A 23,426-nucleotide genomic window follows, 5' to 3' on the forward strand; every position below is an offset into this window, starting at 1 on the left:
TCAGCAACCCCCCAAATTCGGCCCCTCCAAGGCAACTCAACTCCAGCGATCAAAGGTACGCAGATTCCAGAATCACTTAGGCAAGACTGCACTAAAGGTGGCAAACATGTAGCTTGGACATATATCTCTTCCTACCCCACCTTGTTGCAAGCACATTCTTTGAGTTTCTTTGTGCTTCAGAAGAGAAGAGAAATGCCCTCTTCCCTCATGCCGATCCTTGACATATTGTCATGGTCCGTGTGCCCAATCTGTCTGCCCCGGTTGCTGTGGCTATCCAATCGACATAGAATAAAGACAAGCAAACTTGCTGATACCCCGCGTGCAAGGTCACTCGTACCTTTCCAATATGGGAACATGCATAGATGCAATGATGTTTGTGTGATGGACAGCATTGCAACATGTGTTGAAGTAGAAGAAGGCTCGTTGAATAGCCGCATCACATAGACGTGCAACAACGGCCAACTCATCAATCAGGCGCTGCTTAAGCCTCCGTAGTGGCGTCCACCTTTGGGGGATCCCTCAAGTTGGGCGCGAGATCAGCTCTGGCTGTCCTGTCAACGCCGGCTTCTTTGGGCTGGCGCATGATTTCTTCTCTGCTCTAGACGGGCATCAATCACTTCACATTTCAAATGCAGACTCTCCTGGAGGTGTTTCGACGCATGCCCAACCACATGTCCCACACGTTATCGCGAGGGCAGCCAGCAACGTCCTTGAGGACCTCACCCGCCTGGATCCGACCAGCACCCCTGCACATCAGTCTCAGGGTTATGCATCTGACAACCAGCTGCACGGCGTTGCCCGCGCATACAGCGACTTTGGTATGCTTCGCCTCGCAAATCACAGACGCTTCTTTCATGTCGCTGTCGGCTGAAACCTTATGAATTGAGCCAGCCAAAAGCAGGTGGCGTTGACAACGGGCGAGACAGCCAAAGCCGATCTTGCGTCTGAATGCCATGGGCTGACTTGTTCTCAGGTTGATCACTCAGCAGTGTGAGGGGTTTCAATCAGCATGATATAACCCTGTCATGCTGACTTGAATGCTGGTATTGTGCCAACGGCGGCATGTTGAATTCTAAGAATTCGTTATCAACCCAACGCTTTGATGTGCAAGTGAGCGTCCCAAGCGTCACACCAAGCACCTGCTGGATGGCAATGTATTCTTCATGCAGCCTTGCCATTGCTTCCAAAGGGCAGTTCAGGGTCTCAGGCACTGAACATTGGCGATTTCGGGGTGGACTGGGCACTGATCATGTTTGGTGGAAAGACCTGGAACCAGCAGTGTTGCATCATATGATCTCTTTCCAGACGCCCAAGAGCCGTGTTGTTAGAATGTTGTAGGGCATGCTGGCTCGACACAAACGCCGTCGGATGCCATGATTTATTCCAGGATTGTCTTCAACCACCAGATAGCTACAGCCAGACTTGTGTAGAGGACCGCTGCCTCGGTGCATGTATGCCTCGTTCAGCATTTGGGCCTTTCGCTTAACCGGTATCGTCGCCAATAGATGCTTCTACTTTCTGCTCGTCTCCCCATGATAGTATACGATGGGCCTTGTCGTGCATGAGATGGCTTCTTTTGCAGTGAGACTATCCTTCACAACTAAGCAACTTCGAGAATGGCGCCGGCAATCATCTTTCCAGTCATATTACTATCGTTATGGCCAAAGTAGTACCTTGACCACGTTGCCGAAACAGAACATGAGCTCGTTTTCAGAGGCCAAACAGGGTGCTTCATGCGACAACACAAGCACATTGTACAAGCCCTCTGGTGTGCACGATGTAGCATACGAGTTCTGCGTGGCATGCAGCTGCCAAAGCTCATCCAATGCAATTGCTGTGACATGGTACATCATCATGCAGGTGGCGTCAGTCCAATCATGAAGCACAACAGAGCCATCGGCATGCAGCAAAAGCGTTTCTCGGACCCAACTCCCTATCACTGTGCCGATGGCGCAGCCGTGCACAACAACCACTGCGGACGGCTTAATAACAGCCGCCGAGAGTTCAGCGCCTTTGACCACCAGGGCGTTAAACACAACGCACCAACCGCATGCGGCCGCCCGCTCCTTGATACCCCCCTGCAAGTAGAAATGCAGTGCAGCATGGCTGAGGACATCGCGCGTTTATGCGGTCACGAGGAATCCCGAGGCGGTCCCTTTGAGGAGAATGGTCTGCACATGAGTGTCCGCGAAGAATCGAATCAGCCCCAACACTGTGGCGTGTCCGCAATTCAGAGGCAGGAGGCACAGCTGCCAAGCCGCACATACGATCTGCAGCACTCTCGTGGTAGCTCTTGGCAGCTTGAGATGCTGGACCAGCCGCGTGACGAGGCGCTGACTCCAAAGCCCCACGCTGACAGAACCCTGGACGGCAGCGACCTGCAGTGCCTCTCAAAGAAGTCGATACCGACGGACGAAGCTAGGCTAGACTGTGAGATGGTAGATGCATCCCGTAACGTGGAGGAGTGTCTTGGTGTCGGCCTTGGAGCAAAAAAGAAGCGGTGTGAGTCCTCTGGATGGCAAGTAGGCTGAATTCACTGACGATCGAGGTGGCTGGTTCCGTCTTATGCGTCCTTCTCTCAGCCTCGTCATTCTCATCCTCATGCTCATGCAATACCGTGCACGCAACCACAGTTTCACCTCTCTCGTCTACTGATCGGCGTCTTGCAATTCTTTCTACACCCATGCATTGCATCAGCGAGTCCATCGCATGGGCACTTGAACCAGAAGGTGACTCATCCTCTTTCAGCCACAGCTTGTCTGCATAGATATAAGCCGTGCAAGTGCAACTTGGGAGAGGCATCCATCCACATAGTGTGGGCTGTCCAAGCGATGATGACCAGTGCAGTCCTGTGACTTTACCTTCGTTGGCAAGTGGGAAAGGCTATCCCCGGGCTTACTCTCAGCAGCACTGCAGGAAGTGCACAGAACCGATTGAGAGCACGGAGGGGTGGATGGGCTCCCTCTTCGAAGCTGCAGGAGCCAAGAAGATGCGGCCAACGAAGAGCTGTCGAATCATCCCACCCTCACAACCTTCGTCATCGCCCAGAGACATCCCCCAGCAAGCCACAGAGCATCTGGAAACCGCAGCTGCCGGCCCTTCCATCTGCACAGCTGGTCAGCCAGCTCCGGTGCCATCTCCCAAGCCGGTTGACAAACCTACTCAGCCTTCCCGGAAGACACGCTCCTCCGGTGCCTCCAAGGCACGCGCCGCCCCAGCAAACACAGGGGGCAAGCTGCGCATGCAGTCGTCTCCAGCACGCGGTGCAGACAAGGAGATGGATCTGAAGGTGAGGGCGGAACGCTGCAAAGCGCTCAAGATAGCGCTACCTGACAGCAGGAGCACAGGCGATGAGAAGAGCGTCAAGTGCCATGGCAGGTCATCTGCGTCACCCTCCGGAGCCACCTGCATCGCATCTGATGGGTCGTCCCTCAAGACTGGGAAGCTGGTACGTTTCATCACCTTGTGCCTCAGGTGGCATACAAATCGGATCCTTCCATCGTACCTTGCTCAATCTGCCTGACATGAGATAGATAGGCACGGCTCAAAAGCAAACACCAATGTCACGTTCCTTGGTCCCTTTTGCGAGGACGAGGAGCTGCACTGTGGCTCGTATGCCACAGTGCTTTCAGTAGGTCAAAAAGCAACGCTTAACTTTTTCTGGCGCATCTTGGTGTCCCATGACATCGTTTGAAGACAGCTGGCCAGGTAAACAGTGGACGATTTGGTGTGCAGCATGAGTTAAGCGAACTGATGTGCCGATCAGTGGAGTGGATGGTCTGATTGAATGTGATTGTGCAGGGGATCATGGGCAGTGTGATGGCTGAGGCGTCCCGCTCTGCTCAAAATGGCCCGGGAGCCACAGTGGAGAGCCGCTTTGTGAAGCAACGGGCCTCTAGCGACAAAGGAGGCATGCTGAATGGCGTGTCTCGGCAACTCTGGTCCGTCTGGTTTGATACCCACATAAATGTTCCGACCTCAACCCCCAAGCCCGACGGCTCTCCCGGACGGGTGCGCGCTCCACTTGCTGAGCTCTCTAATCTATATGTGTAGGGTGTGGATGTAAAAAGATGCACCATCATGAGGTAACATGATCCACATCTGCTCGTAAGTGCCTGCCCTAAATATGCACGCAGGATGCTTGCTTTTGCTCACGTTCGAAGGATTCCCTGTGCGGGTTATGAAATGCGATTCTGGCATTGTGTGGAAGCTCGACCATTGCCGATATAAAAGCCCGACATTCTGTAGTCAGGCTGACATGCATTCAGGCCTGTACATTCGAAGAACCAGCACAAAAACACCATGAGGACTGCAGATTCATTGCAGCACATCTGAACACCATGCAGTTCCATTCTCATCCCCCAAACCATCCACCTTCCATTCTGCAAGTGCAGAGCGTTCTGTGCATGTTTTGGTCAACGACATGGCACACCAGCGAGGAGAACCGGCAGTCTCCGCTCAAAAGAGGCCCATGCAGTTGAGAGATAGACCCGTGCTTGTTCTGCGTGCAGGAGAGCAAGTACGTTGGCAGCTATCCATACGAAGGGATGGCGGGTCAGGCGCACGATTTGGGGGTCATGGTGCTCAACGGGGATCCGAACGATCTGAACGAACCTCAGGAGGCAGAGGCTCCCTGCATTGAGGACCTGAAGCACCTTTCCCCCGCTCAGTTTGTGCTGGCCATGCAGCGCTTTGCAGAGGCGTCTACACAACGAGGCTCCAAGTACGCGACTTGATGCTGCAACCTGTTAACGTCATTTGAGTTGTTTCCTTGAGTGGTTGTGATCCGGTCACAGCTTCGCAGAGAATAAAGTGTCCACGCTGCTGGAAAGAAGCAATGAATATGAATATGAGAATGTTCTTTGCAAGAGCCCAGCATATGCATCTTCGTAGTCGAGTGCTGTTTGGAAATTTGTGCCATCTTCACAAGAGTATACTTCCGTACTTCCCAGTTTATTGCAACCATGTTGCAGCACCTTCCGAGCGTTTGCTTGCCTTACCATATTGTGCATCTAGAACTCAGGACGTGGGTTGGCGAAATCAGTTGCTAGTTGTGTGCACTCACATCCCTGAAACGCTGGCTTACTCAGCGTACGTTATGTTGGTTGTAGAAATATTGGACATTCTATTATGTACATAGGATGCGTATGCATCATGTCATCCATGTCCTCGAGCTGCCAGTCAGGGGTGGTATGTTGTGAAGGTACCGCGGCGTTGTTAACTCCTCCCAGGAGGGAATGTTTGAAGCGCGCTACCCACTGGAAGCCTCCCATTGCGACAGCCCCAAGGCAAAGCAGCCCTCGCACGACAGCCAGCATTGCGACGGTCAGCCCAGCACCGACCAAGAGCCCTCCGATCACTCCACCGGAGGCGTCGCCTCCACACCGGGCGTTGAGAATCCCGCCCCTGAGTGTGCACCGCAACAACAGGCTCCCACACTGCACCCACACGAAGAGAGGGTCGCGACAGACAATGCCTCAATCGGGGCAGTTGCCCTTCACGGCAAGCTGGATGTACAACATGATCTAAGGGAAAGGCGCACTGCGAGAGTTTTCGTTGGCGAGATGCTGGCAGTGCAATGAGCATTCCTCCGCCTCCTTCCGCAGCATGGAGCGGAAGGGCCAAAACAGGGACGCAGTGTCAGCGCTTCGCCACACTGTGTGATTTGCGGGTCTAGATGCCCGAAAATGCATGAATGTAGGGACAAAAATGGGGGTCGAAACCCATTTTGGCGAAGCACTGTGCAGTGTTTCTGCTCAGCTGGTGTGTGCCCTGCACTTGCCCTGGGCTTGTCCGCACAGCCTCGGCTGCACCATACACCTTTTCCCGTGTGCGGACGCCCCCTGTCACTCTGGTTACGCAAACAGGCCTGTACAAATGCGTATGCTGGCAGCACTCTACCTGTACTATGCCGGGCCCAAGTGCCCCTTGCATGTGGCATCTAGACCGAGCTGCCCCCAAAGCCAATCAGTTACGTCGGGAAAGCATCCCAAGTATGTAGGCCTGTACAAATGCGTTTGCTGGCAGCGCTTTTTCTGGGTCAGTGCCTACGCAATTAGGTATTGAGAATCAGCATTATTTCTACCAAATATACGCGTCTGTACAGGCTTACTAGTATGCCCCAACCATCCAGCAACATCAGTGCATGCACCCTGATGCTGCAAATTCTCTTGCGAAAATAAGGTGCAAGTGTCGTTGCGATGAGTGAATAACTTGTGCCAGTGTATGAAACACAAGTGCCCGATTTATTGCACAGGTGTTCATATGTGTATTCTCGTTTGCCAAGCAGCGATGAATAAATCAGCCTTTGGCTTTCTTGCAGTCTGCATTTGACCTGGATGTTGGAATTCTGCAACTTGCTTGGCGGTGGTGCTGAACGATATTTGGAATTTGAGACAATCTTCGATTGTACGCAAGATGTGCTCTGTGTTGATTATCAATATGCTATTCACCCTTTATTACAAGCGACAGGGCTGGCAAACAGGGAAAAACACAGAAACTAACACTGAAAACAAAGACACAAACAAAGACGAAACACACAAGAAAACTAGCAACCTAAGCCACGCCGGGATCTTCCTGCGGTGCATCACACCCCGCATGGAAGTCCGAGCCGACGTTCACGGCGACACGAGAGAGGGACTTGTAGTACATGCGCGCGTTGCCCTTGCACAAAGCACAGCTGAGCTCCCGGCGGACGCCACGTACGAAGGCGGCCTTGGACACCCGGTTCCCCCCCCCAGCCGTGCTATTCACCTATTTAATATCTTATCAGATCATGTGTATTTCCTTTGGTTTATCACGTGCTTGATAGATTGTAATGGTGTCAAATTTGCGAGATAGTGCTTAGCTCTACTTTGTGTTGATGCAAGCAGCTGAACATGGCAATGTAATTTAGCGATATCAATTCACGTCTCCACAAACAGCAGGCATCCATGGACCGGGGCATGATTCAGAACCTACCGCAACATGAATCCAAGCACTCAGTTGGAAACCACCTGTTGTAGATTCTGCTCGTGCGTGTGTGCATCATTGGGATTGTGCACGTTCCCGTGCAGTTGCGTCAACTGCTAACCCCTTCCCTGTTGACTGCCACGCACATCCATGCCATGTACATTGTTGTGAGGAGGTAGTTAGCTGGTTGACCGGCTGTAGAGCACAGAGCAGAACATGCTTTCTTTGCACAGTTTGACATCTACCTGAAAATGACGAGCCTGATATTGAGCTTGCACATGTGGCAGACAGTGTTGCATTGTGAAGTATTGTTAGCTCTTAGGAGTAAGCCCCTCCTCCATGCAAAGGGCTATAGTGAAGGACACAAACTTCCTTTTCTTCATGCTTCCGAGCCGATAGACGGGAAACTTGAGTAACTCAAAGAATCATGTGATCAATTTGAACATGCAGCATGCTTTACTACATTGAATGCATCGGACACGCAGCCGCAACATCGGCGAACAAAACAGCCTAGAAGCAACGATGCTACACGGCGATGGAGTGATGCAACACGAATGCAGACTTTCATGCTGCCTGGGCATTATCAATGAACCAGTTCAAATGAGCACGCAGTTGGCGAGCAGCAGGGAAGCTCATGTCGCGTGGGACACCCACTCTGTCCCTTAAATATGCCAGACTTGGAGCTGCCAGCTCTCCGGACGCTGCGTCCTGAGCACTCCCTACCTGCATGGAATGCGCTGTGTCCAACGCATTCACAAGCATCAATTCAAGTACGAAGACAAAAAAATGCATAGCGCTCTACCTGTAAAAAAAACCGCTCTGTATGTGCAGTCTCTCACACACATTAATTACCAAAGTGCCCACAAAATCCACACACCCGCCTGTCCTTCGCCCAAGCAAACGAGCCCCGTTGTCCTGCCATACATGCATGGAGATTTACTTTGAACCAGGATGTACGGTAGGCATGCAAACGGCACATTTTAACGACACACACAGCCACACAGGTATCAGGATGGAGCCGTGTTGTATCTGGTGGCGGTATGGCACTGATTGCCAAACCTGCAGCTTGTCAATGTCCTTGATAAGAATATGATTGCGGCAGTGTTACAAACCTGGCGTCGCCATATATGGCTTGCAGGGTCGCAACAGAAATCCACGATGAAAGGTGCAGACATTCACTGGAAACCTTTTTGAACGCACGCGCACACAACCATGGTGGAACATGCATGTTAAATGCAACCACACCGGGCAACACCCAGCAAGCTCAGCAGTTGCGCCATGGAAGAACTACGTGGGGTATTCATGTATTTGGTTCACCAATAACTGTGGAAGGAAAAGGGGGGAATAGCCCATTTCCGCTCGACTGCAGATGACCTTCAAGGCAGCTGTCATGAAGCGCGAGTCAAATGACGAGACACTTCGCACCTCTCCATGTTATTGCTGATGATGTATTCTGATGTATGCTGCTGATGTATTTTGATTCAACACCGCAAACCGAGGCAAACACTCACAGCACATGCGCTCGAGATTCGTACCCTAAACATTGCAGACGAGGCGTCACCGGCTCCGGTAAGAAGAGCGCGAACCACATGCCGCAATGCTGCATCCACATCTGGGAGCGCGTCCTCGTCAGGGCTGGCAGTGGGGTCCGCGAGGGGGGCGGCGATGGGCCTGGTGCCGGGGCGCCCTACCCCCCGTGCCGCAAATCGGACCACCGCTTTGTGATTCTTCACCAGCTTGGCGGCCGCTTCAAGCGTGTCACACGCAGGGTCGTCGCCTGCTGAGAACCCTTCGAGCGAAGTGGCCGACAGCGGCTCGAGTGGCAGCTGCCATGAGCGCCCGTCGGTGCCGTCGATCATCGCTGCGATGGGCTCCCCATCGGCGTGCATTGCACACCCTGCAGAATCCACCCTTGTGAAGATGATAAGAGAATGATAAGATGATGAGGGGGAACCTGCCCTGATGAGAGTGTTCGGGGAAAGATTCACTGATAGATTGACAAAGGGTTACCCATCGTGAACCAGAATGCAAACCATACAATTAGACAATTACAAGATCCGTATCCACCCTGCATAATCCGTTTGAAAGGGCAGTGCTGGGCAGATCCACTGTTTTGAACGGCATTCAGCAGGTGCATCGTTTGTTGGAATCTCTGTAGATAGCGGGTTGTGCCAGACTCTATTGATGGACTCCACTGGTAGTCTGAGTACAAGTACTGACCTATGATGATGATGTATCGTTTTACAACACTACCGCATCCACATGGACATTGGCAACTAAGAACTACTTGGGAATTTGGGAAATTATGGCTATGGTAAGTCAGGCTGGTCCAGGTACGCTTGCCTCAGGTGACGGTAATGGTACTGATTTCCAAGCACTTCTTGAAGATGCCAATGTCCGTACGGATCTGGCAGTGTTGAAATCAAGTTGAGTCTTGTACACTTAAACTGATGGGGTCATCACCACTTCATTTGTACCGGAAAACGGACTTGTTTTACGTAAGCAAGTGCATGACTTGTTTTACGTAAGCAAGTGCATAAACCTCAGGTTACTCTCGTGTCCCGAGATGTCAAAACTGCGCATCCAATAACAATAGCATCAAGGCACCCTGGGAGGTTTTCTTCCATCAGAGGAAAGAAGTGACTCTGAAGTACCTCCGAGCTGTGGGGGCAAATCATGGCAATGGGTGTAGTAGTCCGACCGAGTTCCTGCGTAGGTTTCCCGGGACTCCATGGCGATGAACCAGCGCTCAAGATTGGGGAATGTGCCCTTGCCACGTATGAAGTAGCCCTTATAGTACGCTAAGCTGGCTGCCATGCGTTCGAGGAACGGAGTGAAGACTAGGTCAACCATGCTGAGTTCCTCGCCGAGGAAGTAGGAACCCTGCAAGGCGCGAGGACACACCTATGACGGGGCGCAGTATGTGCTTCTTCTGGGGTACTCTAGCTTGTAGATAGTCTGCAATTAGTGATCCCGCGACTCATCTGTGATGCGCCTGTTTGGCTTCCTAGCTTGCTCGCTCGGATCGCATGATGATGATGTATCGTTTTACAACACTACCGCATCCACATTGGCAACTCCAAGAATTACTTTGGAATCGAAAAATTCGCATGCTCGCCCACTTTGCGGAACTCGCGAGGCTGGCCTCCGGTTTTCTCTTTCAAGCAACTGCTTAGCTCCATGTTTGAGACCCATGCACACGAAACATTCGATGCAGCCTAAGATATCCAGGATCAGTGCTTCGACAGACGCTGTCATTTCTTGGGGTCCAGATTAGGGCTGTACAAAAGCGTAGTTGGCTGCCCATTTGTTGGATCAGCATGTTAATTCTTAGATAGCAATAATCAACATTTCTGGTACCAGATATACGCTCTTGTACAGGCTTAGTCCAGATGCATTTTCGGGACAAACTGGGGGTCGATTCCATTCTGGCGAAGCACTCTCTCTCTCCATCAAGGGAACAGAAACCCACACACCTTGGACTTCCCGAGCTCCTGATCGACGATTCTCATGACCATCTCAAACTGTTGCTTGCGTTGCTCATGGCCCCAGTCAGAGGTGAGCCACCCCATCCACGCGCTGAACAGCTGCCGCTCTAACTTCATGAGCCCCTGTGCTTGCCTGCAACCCCACAGCCGCCTCGGGACAGACATAAAAACTGCAGAATGGAATCAAATGGAACGGAATGGAATGGAATGGAATGGAATGGGGTAAGATGGGAGGGCATGGAATGGAAAGGATTGGAATCGGCCTCAGAATTCAATCAGAATTCTCGTCACCAAGGCACACAAGAGACCGCGAGAAGAACCAGTGATTTGCAAGCATGGGTTTCGAGCCCCAAAATCGTCCCAAAAACTCATGCATTTTCCGGCATCTGGACCCAAAAAGTGACAGGGTCTTGGTGAAACACTGAGAAGAACATCACTCGCAACTGGCCTTGCTTCTTGACATGGACGCATTCGTTTTGCTTGCAAAGTCACAGGTGTGATACTGCATTACTGGATTGGACATAGAGAACCTGCACTCCATATCCGCAGTCTGTATTTCTTGATCTGTGAAAGACTGTTTCTCTTCTGCTGGCTTGACAACAACCAATATCTCGAGATAGGCAGGTTGGCTTCGCCAGCACAGCTGAAATGGACTGGCTGAAGTGCACAGCCAGTGCTTCTCAGCTGCCCAGGTGAGCGAAAACATTTGTGATAAGCAAGCAAACAAATAACTAAGCCCATCGAGTATCAAGCCATACTCAGTATTTGGAGCTTCGGCCCCGTGCACCTGGATGACGACGATGCATACCAAGGGCGGAACAGAAGTACAAGTACTAAATTATGATGTTGACAACGAAGCCAGCGAGATTCCACCTCTTCTCACTGGTATATAAAAAACCAGGAAACGTATCTGATATGGGTTACACTGTTTGCTTTTGTGGAATTCTGTTAAGAGCGCCGCACCCACACAGCTCCGTGCCCGTTGGCGGCACCAGTGGACGCTGAGGGAACTCTCGCTCCAAGATGGCCATGATCTGAGATGACTCAGTGATGACTCTGCCGTCGAGCTCGAGGGCGGGCAGCAGACCAGAAGGCACCTTGGACATGAACGCGGCCGGCTTGTCCCCATAACAACGCATGTTGATCTTCTCAATGATGTATGGTATGCGTTTCTCCTCCAACTGCAACCATACTTTTTGGCAGTATGGGCACCATCCGGCGTGGTCCCTGTAGAGCTTCACACGGATGGGGTCCTTGCTCCCGAAGGTTCGCTTCAACGCTAAAGCGCTTGTTGGACCCTGCATCGCTATGTGCGCAGCTTACAACTGTGGCACAGTAGTAGCAACATTGCAGTTGTCTGGACGTATGAGGTTCGAAGTATGGGATCCGGGTTGTCAAGTGCGGTACCCAATTCAATGATAGAGTTCACGCGCAACGTGTTCCAGGCAGAGGACATTATCGAAGATGACGACAAGGACGCGATCCACAAGGTGGCAACGGGACAAACAGTACTGAAGGCGTGTGATGCATTACGTCGAGAAAGCTGCGCGTGGAGTAAGCACACGCATCTCAAGGCGAGCAGCCGACGTTTGGGCAGTGGAGCACCAAGCTGTAGCACCTGTAACGTAGGTACCGGAGCGAAGAGAACGCCAAGACAAAATGCCAAACGCAGGAGCCGGTCAGGCGAACGCACCGTCTCCAAGTCGACACAGTCTGCGACTCCGAGCTGCTCCTGCCTCTTGATAACCAACGCGGCAAGCTCATCCCACGACGGCGCATTGCTTGCGAACTTTCCGTACGTTGGTTCCTGTTGCGCACCGCTCTTGGACTCGTTCTGCACGACGGTACGAGTCCACTTTACGCAATTGAAAGAAGTCGACAGCCGTTGAAATGCGAAATTGACAGGCCTCAGGGATGCTGTGACGTTTCTGTGCGTGTACACGTGCAGGGTTCTGAGCGATTGGGGCTCTCAAGGGTGATCATCACGCTTATGGCAAATTCTAGCATACAGATGATAAAAAATCTTTCACTCACCTTCTCGAAGATATTCTTCAGTCCCGCAAACATATTCGAAGCTCGCACAGGGCCACTGAGGCCGTGGCTATGAGTATGAGGATGCCGAGTGCGTGGAAGTGATGTTGTAGCGCTCCTGGGCAATGAAGCAACGCAACACGCTGGCATACGGAACATGCGCATTTTATTCTGCAGGTAAGGGAGCTTTCTGCCGCTACTGTATCGCTCAGAAACCAGATACAAACTTGATTGCTATTTGCATTTGTTACTGCGTTTGAAGACCTTACCAGTCTAGCAAGCTGCGCAAGTAAAACTCCTTGGTCTGAAATCACGCTTTATGCTTTACTGCACTACCATGCTGCTGCAAGCAGCACAAGCGATTCCGGGATCCAGGGAAACACCCTAGATACCCCCCGACTATGTACGAGATACTCCAGCCCCCCGAAAGCAAGCGAGGTTGTAATGAAGGGTTTTCCCCATGTCATACCAAAGCTGGGACCCCTCTACCACCATTTTGGCTGTTTCTGTTATCTGCATCGGCTGGCCAGACCCCAAGAGACAGTGACAAGTGGGTGCACATGCACGAAGATGACTGACAAGGGTAGTAAACGGTATGGCTGCGATGCTGGGCCATTGTTGCTTCAAGTACTGTTTCGGGCCACAAGTTTAGATTAAATTGGTTTGATGTCTTCTGTGATATTGAGAGACATGCCCCTGCACACTGGGGAGCGTGAAGACCATTCGTTTGCCGGCGTTCAACCGCCTCTCCTGTCAAAAAACTCGTAAACGTGAAGGCGTCAAGCCAAAAAAATACTCTGCCTGGCGAAACACTGGTGAAGACTTACATCATATTCATCCTCATTCATTTCAGGTCGCAGCCGACAGAACTCAGTTTGCCTCCGCTGCGGCTTCTGGGAACTTTGGAATGATCCGGGAGCTTTGGATGTCGGTGGCCCTCCACACGATGCTCAAACCAGGTTGAGCGTCCCTGCAGGCCGTGACTGCGTCCTCAAAATTCTCCTCCTCGCAACCAGGGTTGGCTCCAACCTCTACCTCGCGCCAACTGACCGCCTGCAGCACCAGACCAATGAGTGATGCCGGTATTGTGGCCTGATGGTGACGCCGCAACGTCGCATGTGCTCTTATACATGGCAGACAGTCTGCTATGTATGAGAATCATACTGCCAATGGCAGTATGTTGCTGCCATCTGTTTACAACAAATAAAAATAGTTGCTGGCACAATAACTGTTAAACATTTAACAAGTTAAATTGTCAACCATTGAATATGTGGATGCGGCAGTGTTGTAAAGAAACACATCATCGTCATCAAATGCCACAAAGCCAAGAAACTCACTAGTAACAAAAGTCTTCAACTTTGTTCAAAGTTAAAAGCTGCGGCGGACTAGGGAGAAAACGTGGAAAAAACAAATGAAGTTCAACCTGGCATGAAGTAACATTTGGCACGCACCCCGTTCGGCAAGCGCTGGAGATGTTGAAGGAACGCTGTAAGCGCGCTGCAGCTGAGCTCGTTGCCACTGAGTCCAAGAACGTCGAGACCACAGAACGCGTGCGGCGCAGCATGACCGTCACCATCTGCGCCATTGACAGCACCTGTGACGGCTTCCAGCATCGCATCTCCCATCCTGTTCCCAAACACGCTCAGCACTCCCAACTGAGTCAGCCGAGATAGGCCTTGAAATGCCGACACTGTCATGCCACATTCCCCGAGTTCCAGGTTTCGAATAGAAGGCAGGCCGCTGAGTCCGTCAGAGATGGCGGTCACACCGGCCTCCGACAGCGGATTGCCTGTGAGGACCAGAGTTGCGAGCGCCTTGTCGCAAGAACTGTCCCCCCCTGAAAGGGCCATGACAAGGGGCTCCGCTCCAACTGCTGTGATGTTGCAGCGGGAAAGGTCGAGGTGCTGGAGGGTGGATGCTTGCTGGAGGGCTGATGCAAGAGCCACGGCACCGATGTCGCCGATGTTGCAGCGTTCGAGTGACAAGCTGCGCAGTTTGGGGAAGCAAGCAAGGAAGGATGTGAGATCCGGGCTTCGAGCTGATGAGAGGTCGTTGTTACCCAGGTTCAGGCTCTGAAGATGGGGCCACGGTGGTGAGTCTGCATCAGTGTTTGTTTGTTTGGTGATCGCTTTGTGGATGTTGTCGTGTTGTGAACAGATACACCATCATCAGTAGCTTTTCAAATATACAAGGTACATCGTGTCTTGCGCCGTGTATTTGCAATCTGCTCAGAAGTGAACTTCACTCTTCAGCATAGTCCACTTTGTCAACCCTGATCTATGTCAGTGACTTCATTCCATGCAAGGATCATATGAAAAACATGCCTGTGCACATCCTTCCAATGTGCTGGGCCAAAGGTTCTGATGGTCGTGAGCCCGTGCCTAAGCTGTATTAGAAGCCTTTCATTTGAGTGCTGTAAGCTTTGTGCCAATGTGCTGGGAAGCGCCACCACATGGTGAAGGATGTTGGGTCCAGGCATGCACACCTTCACTGCTCCCCTGCAGTCCCTCGCTGGATAACCCACAGGACCGCGCCTCGAGATGCCTGACATTTAACTTGCAGCGAGCAAGCGCTTGCCAGCCCTCGTGTCCGAAGACATTTTTGCTGATCACTAGCTTGCTGAGGCGAGTATTGTCCTCCAAAACCCTGACGAGGGCCTCCAGGCCACCATGGGACAGACCCTTGTTTTCCAGGTCCAGAGTGTCCAGACAGCACTCCGCACCTAATCCATGCGCAAGGGACACGAGCGATTCGTCTCCAAAGGTGGAATCCCCGACGCACAGTAATCGCAAGGAGCGATTGACGGCGAGCATGTCGGCCACGACAGCAGCACTGCATGGTGACATGCGATGGCCAGATGCATACAACGTAGTGCAAACAGTGTTCACTTTGAATGCTGCGCAAAGTGCCCTTACAGCATCTTCGTCGAGTTTCCTCGTGAGCATGATGTGCAACTCAGTCAGCCTAGAGTCGTTAGCGACTATTCGTTGCACCAGGTCATTGACGGCCGAAGCCCCACGTGCACCCCAAGCCATTGCACAATTCTTGTTCTAGGGTGTGATGTTATGGCTTGCTGCTGGTATAGAATATATAAAGGATGTACGCCATATGTACGTTCAAAGAGGACGCAAATTCCTACTAAAATCCTACAAAAATCTCTCGTTTGTCCTTCCAAACCTGCCGGTCGACAGCAGCTTCGAGGGGATGGACACATGTGGACTCGAAGCTGGCCCAGTTCCTAGCCTAGGACCTAGGACCTAGGATTCGGCGCCACGCCAGTGTGCTATGTGAGGTGCTATCTGGGGTCCAGACTAGGCGAGACGTGAACGAGATCAAAGTTGCGCGGACTCAGCTGTAACATACTTGGAATTACACGGGGCTACACGTACGGCATTTGAGAACCACATTGTCCAGGCCGAAACGGGCGAATTGGTCAACACACACGTTGTGTCTGCAGAACATGAACCGTCGCAGATTCCGTCCAACAATCATATATGAATGTATGACTCCAACAAACATGGAGCATGCAATATACGTTAAAAACCAGAAGGGGGCCTTTGCTGCCGCCCATTTCCATCCAATTCACTCATCACCTGAGTCTGTGTTATCGTAATGTTAATGTGCTCCACCCAGAGGGTAATCGATCGGTGCAGCGAACCCCCTTTGACACGTGCACCTCGAGACACATGCGATGTCCTGATCTGGTCCTTCCCACTATGCACCTGATAAGCATGCTGGTTTATTATCCAGTGCGGTTGCATCCATATGCATTTCACGTGCGATATCATTGACAGATTCTTGAAGCGCCAAGCAGAGAAATACAGGAGCAAAACAAAACTAACATACACCCTCGAACATGGAGACCCGATGCGTAAGAATTTCATGATCAGAAACACGCTGCATGTGTTGCAAACGCAGCCCTGTGGCTGTGGCTGTAGCCCTCTAAATCATTCACGTGGGTAAGGCCCACGCACCCACGACCCATCACAAGCTCTCCATCTAAGACAAACTGGCAACGGCCCAACTCAGGCGACACCAATGTGCAGACAGGAACATATGCACACCCATACATGCAAGGGTTGCATGCCCCTCACACAGACACAAAATGCACGATACCTTATACACATGGCGTGCAGTATGCTGAGCTGCATTGTTGCTGAATACGGTCAAGTCCAACCTGAGCTCACAGCCATTTCCAGCGAACTCAGAACCCTGGCGTAGCTTCCCCATGGCCACATCAATGTCAACTCCCCAGCTACCTCTACGAGATACTCCTAGAAATACGTTGCCATCGACCCTCCATGCCGGCAACCGCGCGTCCTGTATGCCAAGAATCGTATGGTCCACGCGCATGTGTGTACTGACGCACATTGCTGCAAAGTTGCACCATGTCTTCAACCCTTGGTATTGGTCGGCTTCTGACTACTGATGCGGAACCCGGGAGCTGTGAAATTTGATGTGGGGAGTCTCTTCCCCTTGCCCTTCTTTTTTTCTTTCTTTGATATCTGTAAGTCACTCGTCACGATTAATAATCAACATTTTCATGCACATTGGTCCACGCACCGACCGTTTGTGCCAAGATTCTGGGCTACAAGTGAATAGGGGTTTCATACCCCTGAATCGCTGTCGTCGTCTGCCCCGTTATACTTGGGAACAGCGTTTATTTTACGGCGCTCTTCCACCTTCAGTTGATAAACATCTTCACCAGCGTCGGTCTGCTCAGTTATTTTTCTGCAGAACGGCAACGGCGACGTTAGCTTGGACGAACCCTGACGGCACCGAGCAGGAGGAGCATGTCACAGCGTTGCATGCAAAAGGCAAACAAGTGAAATTAAGACACTGAAGAGTCTAAATTATATGCTCCCAGCGCTATGCAGGAGAAGTTCATCTCAGAAGGGCGTACTTTTGCAACTCCAGATAACTCGCAGCTACAAAGACAGTGAGTGTAAGCGCCACGGTGCCGACAGCGAATCCCACTGCACCACAAACATGTCAGAGCTTGGATGACGTGCAAGTTACTCCAATCAAGGTGGCTTGCCCATCGATCTTAGGTTCTCACCTTGCTCCCAAAGATCTGGCTGGAAAGTGCCCTCTGCTCGCGCAATTAGCTTCCAATTCCTTCGACAGACAAATCTTGATGTAAATGCCGTAACTGCTCGTTGGTGCAATGCGCGCCTTGCTGGGAGAAGCGATCTTGCCATCTGTGCTTCTACTGATCGGCTAGCAAATATCTTCACCATTGTTCAAGTAGTCCAGAAATGCATTCGAGCATGGCATTGTAGGTGGCAAGACTGGCAAATTCCCATCGGCGATGGCATCGCTGATGGCATCGGACCAATGGCAGTACTTCGTCAGCATGGCCGTCAGCGTTTGCCGAGGAGTGTGTAATGCTGACAGCAAGACACGCAAACGCCGATGGCGAGTCCGATGACGCAAGACAAACGTTAAGACTGTGGCCAATACCATAAGTGGACGAAATCTGGCTCCCTACGCATCGCTCAGTGTGAGTGCGTATCGATTTCGGCGCGCCTCGGTCGGCCCACACGCCGTCCCCACAGCGTTCGCCGTGAGAATAGCTGTCCGACTCATATCAGTGCTGTCCAGACATCGCACAGCAGTGGGAGCCGCTCAGTTGCGACAGCCCTCAAACAGCAAGTGCTCATGCATATCTTTGGGCCGCTATATTTATAGAAGCGTTAAGCCTTACCTCGTGGCGCTGAACCTACTTTGCACATCCGCGGCGACAGTGTCCGCTATCTGTAATACAGCTTTTGCGGCGTACAAAGAGAAGGTATCTGCTGCAAAGGTATGCGTATTTGGATATCGACATCGCTGCTGCAATGCGCGGGCCAATCTCCTGCGCATACTTTTACTTTTTGCTTTATAGGGTGACCAGACACGTCCTGGTATCGCTCATTTTCTTTACGGGCGGTCGCCATCTGCTGCATTTCAACCTTTTTGGTGTCCAGATGCTCGACGTGCCGCAAAAATCCCTTGGTTTCTGTGTGCATGGTGTACACCAGTGTTTACTCATGAATATTGAATCAACGCTTGCTTCCCCGTTGCATCGCTTGCCTACGCCCACCGTCGTCTGCAGAATTTGTTGTGAAATGCATATGGATACGTGTCACATTGCTTTGATGTTACAGCGTTTGGAAGCAGCTTGGCTATGTTCGTGGAGTGTCTCGCTCCTTGTTTTCTTACATTCAAGTACTCTGATTCACGTTTCCAAGTACATGTAGACTTCCCCACACACACTTGACCTCTTGCTATCCATTTTCGTGAGCCGCGTGTCCTCTGTGATGTTTCAATTGGCACCAGCAGGTTGCAGCTCAGTGTACATGATGTGTTGATGACGTAAGGTCGAGGGGTGAATCGCACGGCTCGTGCCACGAGAGTCGTCCGGTGTATTCGATGGTGGCAAGAACAGCTGGTCCTCAGTCATGTGGAGCCAAATGCAGGTGAATGGCTTGTAAAGCGGGGCGCAGTGTTGCAGGTTGTTTGAAAGTGAACAAGAACCAGTGGCCCCATAATGTGCCGGTTAATGGCTTATTATGGGGACCCGATCCTGCTGGCCCAGGCAGTACTGTACCCCTCAAGGTCAATCATCAGGCAGTCGTACGATGCAAGGGAGCGATTACAGGTGCGTTTCCATCGCATGACCAGAGATTGCGGGGTGGATAGGGGCAGGCCAAAGCAACCAGTGCTTCGCGTGAATTCAACCCCATTGCCTTCCCTCAACTTCAAGCTACGAGCATAGCAACCAGCGTTTCGCGAGAATTCAACTCCATTTCCGTCCCTCAACTTCAACCAACGAGCACAGCAACCAGTGTTTCGCGAGATATTCAACCCCATTTCCGTCCCTCAACTTCATTCATGTTTAAGAATATGTACCCACAAATCATACTTTCCGGCGAAACGCTTCAGAGTTACGCTCTACTGCTCTGCCGATGGTTATCTTGGGGATGCTTGTATGTTTAGGGGAAACCAGGTGGTTGCTTGAAGGTGGTGCACAACAGCCTGGCGTCCTTAGACAACATATGTGCCTCAATATTCAACAGGCTGCGTCTTCATATACACTATGGCACCCATGGATGGCCCCATCATTGGGCCTTGGCGTCTTCTACGGCGCTACCGCAACCATAGACAACCCAGACACCCCCAAAAATATTGACTGCCGAATCCGGGTCAAACGAAGCGCAGTCATGTTGTTTACCCCGGTTGCGACATCGCATTATGAAGATGAGCGAGCAGTGTGAGACTGGCACATGATCTTCGGCCGGCAGGCATCACAGGTCGTTACTATGCAGGACCACTCTCTGCCTGCACATCTAGGACACGGCAACCTGAATGCTGACGGCTTTGGCATTGGATGGTACAACGAGCGGACGCCATGCTCCAAGGTTGACAGCTTGGAAGACACCACCCCCTGTACGTTCAAGGCGATCACACCGGCTTGGAACAACGACAACCTCGCTCGCCTTGCTGCCAAAATCCACTCCCCCCTCCTATTCGCCCATGTCCGAGCAGCGTACCCGGGAATGCCTGTCAGCGAACAAAACGTGCGCCTCCCACTGACTGCCCCGCTCTCTCACATTTGTGATTCCTAGGCCACTGTGGCATTGCAGTTCGTCCAAGCGCTGGGTCATTTGATTTTAGTGCATGAGTCTTCTCTTGTTCCTGCGTTATCATTCTTACTCTACAACCTTTATAGATCTACCAACAGCCTGTGGTTGAAGGCCTCTTGTGTGATCATGTGATGTCAGAATGCTGGCGGTTTGTGCGACGGAGTGCCCAGCATCGAGAGCTATCAGGCACACCTGCTCATGCTCCTCTGCCTCACAGAACCAGCACCAACAGAAAAGGCAAAGCATTTTGCGACGGCGAGAAGATACCGATCGTACGGTAAATGCTCCTATCTCAAACGTAGAGTCCATGCTGATTCACTCGATATCCTGCGCATTCACCTATAAAAAGTTTGTTCTGTGACTGTGCAGTGCCATCCATTCGCCTTCAAGCGCTACATGTTCATGCACAACGGAGTCATCGCAGGCTTCACTCAAATCCGTCGCCACCTGGTAGCGGGCATGTCGGACAAAGCGTACGACGCAGTCCAGTCATTTCACTCGGACTCCGCCATCTCCTTCGCCCTCTTCCTCAACTTCCTTCCCGACATGGACCGAGAGCTCCCCCCAGACGTTCTCCTGCGCGCGATGCAGGAGATGGTAGGTTTCATCGCGAAAACGCAGGCGACACACGGCATCTTGTCCACGTCGCTGCTAAATTTTGTGCTCACTGATGGCAGCACACTCATTGCCACGCGCTTTGTGTCGCCTGACTCTGACAAGCCGGCTTCACTCTACTACGCTGAAGGCTCGACATTCAGGCACGACCCTTCTCTGTGTTTGCACTGATTTATGGCGGAAATTGCACATTGATATGCAACCACGACGGGCTTTTCCCAGCATGCTCAGTAGCTGCAAAATGAAAGCACGACATGGGGTATGCGTTGAAGGAGTGTACGACTGCCGGTTCGACCGTGCTCCACAAGAGGCTAGATAAACTGGTGGAACGACAGTAGGAGTCCAGGTATATACACGAGGTTATCAAGGGTACGACTGCTACGACAGCCATGATCTCAACAGCACCAAGCAACGTGAACGCCATGTCGTGCACCACGTAACGTCATTGGAATGCTTTTTACGACTAGCCGCGATGCTTGCCTTTAGCTTTGGCAGTTGCTTTGCTACAGGGGAAAACGCTAGCAAAGCCTGATTATTAATTGCATAAAAATCGCACTAGGTGTTCCTATTACGGTGTTCCTATTATGATGTACAGCTGTCAGATGGCACCTCTTGATGTAGCCACAATCATGCTGAGCAGCTTCCGTGCTGATGTTGTGTCTTCCTACAACACTACTGCACTCACTTGGACATTGGCAACTCCAAGTGTGACTTGGGGTCCAAGGCTCTGCTGTGATTAGGGTGTTTTTTCTACGACACTACAGCATTCACTTGGGCATGGGCAACTCCAAGTGGGACTTGAGAATCAGGCCGCCATAGTACCTATCAGCGAAGACTATGTAAACCGGGGGGTGCTTGGGATGCCGAATGCGATCAGGGAACATGCAAAACGCCCTTCAAACGATTCAATGGGTTCGGGAGTGACCATGAGAGGACGGCTGCCCGGTGCAGGCGATTGGATGGCTCGGATAAGTCTGGCGAGGGCGAGTACGAGCTGGAGTTTTCCGAGCGGGGGGCGCGGGTGGTTATTGTTGCGTCCGAGCCGATCACGGGGTCCAAGAGTGACTGGGTCGCTGTGCCCAAGAACCATGCGCTCGTCGTCACACGGGATCGCAAGAACGGCTATGTGGATGTCACGCACACTCCGATCTTTTCAGGAACACCTAGCCCCCGCCAAGCTGAGGTCCTTGCCTGCTTGGCTGCAGCCAACCGAGCTTGTGCGATCCGACTTACCCGTGAAGTGCTTAGCCAGACTATGTCGTTTGCAGCATGGAAGTTGCGGACATTGGGTCGAAACCATGATTGTTTGCGGGCGGAGTACTGGGTTTGACCCCCATTTCTGCCGCAGATTATCATGCATTTTCAGGGATGCCAACCCATGAAGCCCTGCAACAGAGACTGCAAGACACTGCCTGGCGAAGTACTGCTCGGTTGACACACCAGGAGCTCTGGAAGCTCCACACAACTCTACAACCATGTGTGATGTTGACACACGTTGACACACCCAGTAGTTGTCAAAGCATATCGTGCCGAGGCTCATGACTACCGCTCACTGCCGATGGTTTACAGTTACTATCAGCGTCATGACCTCTTGCATCGTCTGCAGCAGCGGTGCTTCTCACATTTCTCTTCCTCTTGCAGGCTCTGCAGCCCCGCGCTGGGGTCCAACGTTTCCGAAGGGCATGATGTGTGACATGGCGCTCGGCGGCATCAAAGCGCCCAGCGCGCCCGTGAACGGCTGCGGCCACACTCACAGCCCCTCCACCAGCGTCCACCAACAGCTTTTAGAGGCGCTGCAGAGGCACAACATCCAGAAGGAGTACGAAGCCCGGAAGCATCGAAGATCGCCCACCGACCCTTGCCTCCGTGCCACAGCGCGCGCGGTGAGCAGCTCCCCACAGCATTCCAGCTTCCTCGCGTTTCAGCAAGCCGCGCAAGACGCGCTCCCCCCTCCCCCCCCCATCCCCCGCCTCCGCGGCAAGAACCCTCGAGACAACCCCCCTCCCGTGATGTCAGGCCTCGCAAACGCCCTCCGTAGCTCCTGCCCTTCCAAGCTCAACGCGCAAGCCTCGACCGCGCCGATCGCCGTTGCGCTGCCGAAGAAAGTGAACAGCATTTCGTCGACGCCGCGGGGCGAGGCCACGCCGACGTATGACTCAGATTCCAGTCAGCAGCGAATGACGTCGTCTCCGTGCAACCAATCCAAGACCGGCCGCTCCGCCGCCAAATGGCCGCTTGATGGGGCAGAGCTGGACATTGAGGAACATATGCTGACTGGGCACACTGGGGCTGTTATGTGCATGGCACAAAATGCTTCTGGGCTCCTCTACACTTCGTCCGCGGACAAAACCATCAAGGTATACTGCCCTGTCAGGACGCTCTGAATGAGCATGTCTGATAGGATCGTTGGGAGCTTGCAACTATCATGCTTTGGCGGTGTTGCGCCAACCCCTATGATTTTGCGGGTCCAGATGCCCGAAAAAGCATGATAATGTGGGACAGAACTGATTGATGCCATCAACTGAGCCACATATGGGAAAAACCGTGATTTCTTGGGTCAGCAGGGTACCTAGAGCGGTGTGACAAGAGCTATGCTGTGCAGGTGTGGGACTTGGAGAGTCTGCAAGCGATAGGCGAGATGACAGAGCACAGCAAACCGGTGCTGAAGCTGCAGCACAGCGGCAAGCACCTCTATTCCATCGGAGGGGCCACA

General features: G+C 52.2%; 1 protein-coding gene across 1 annotated transcript; it reads right to left on the reverse strand.

Annotated features, from left to right (window-relative positions):
• Positions 1-7,515: 7,515 nt before the first annotated feature.
• LOC149810201 (uncharacterized) lies at positions 7,516-11,743 on the reverse strand. The gene is made up of 5 exons (XM_089994384.1): positions 11,403-11,743; positions 10,428-10,572; positions 9,606-9,834; positions 8,513-8,848; positions 7,516-7,688 (listed from the first exon to the last, which is right to left on the reverse strand). Exons 1-5 carry the CDS (start codon positions 11,741-11,743, stop codon positions 7,516-7,518), a joined length of 1,224 nt encoding a protein of 407 aa, XP_089850510.1.
• Positions 11,744-23,426: the final 11,683 nt, after the last annotated feature.

Source organism: Nuphar pumila, unplaced genomic scaffold, assembly GCF_984573655.1.
Source record: "Nuphar pumila unplaced genomic scaffold, dmNupPumi1.hap1.1 HAP1_SCAFFOLD_475, whole genome shotgun sequence".
NCBI lineage: Eukaryota > Viridiplantae > Streptophyta > Magnoliopsida > Nymphaeales > Nymphaeaceae > Nuphar > Nuphar pumila.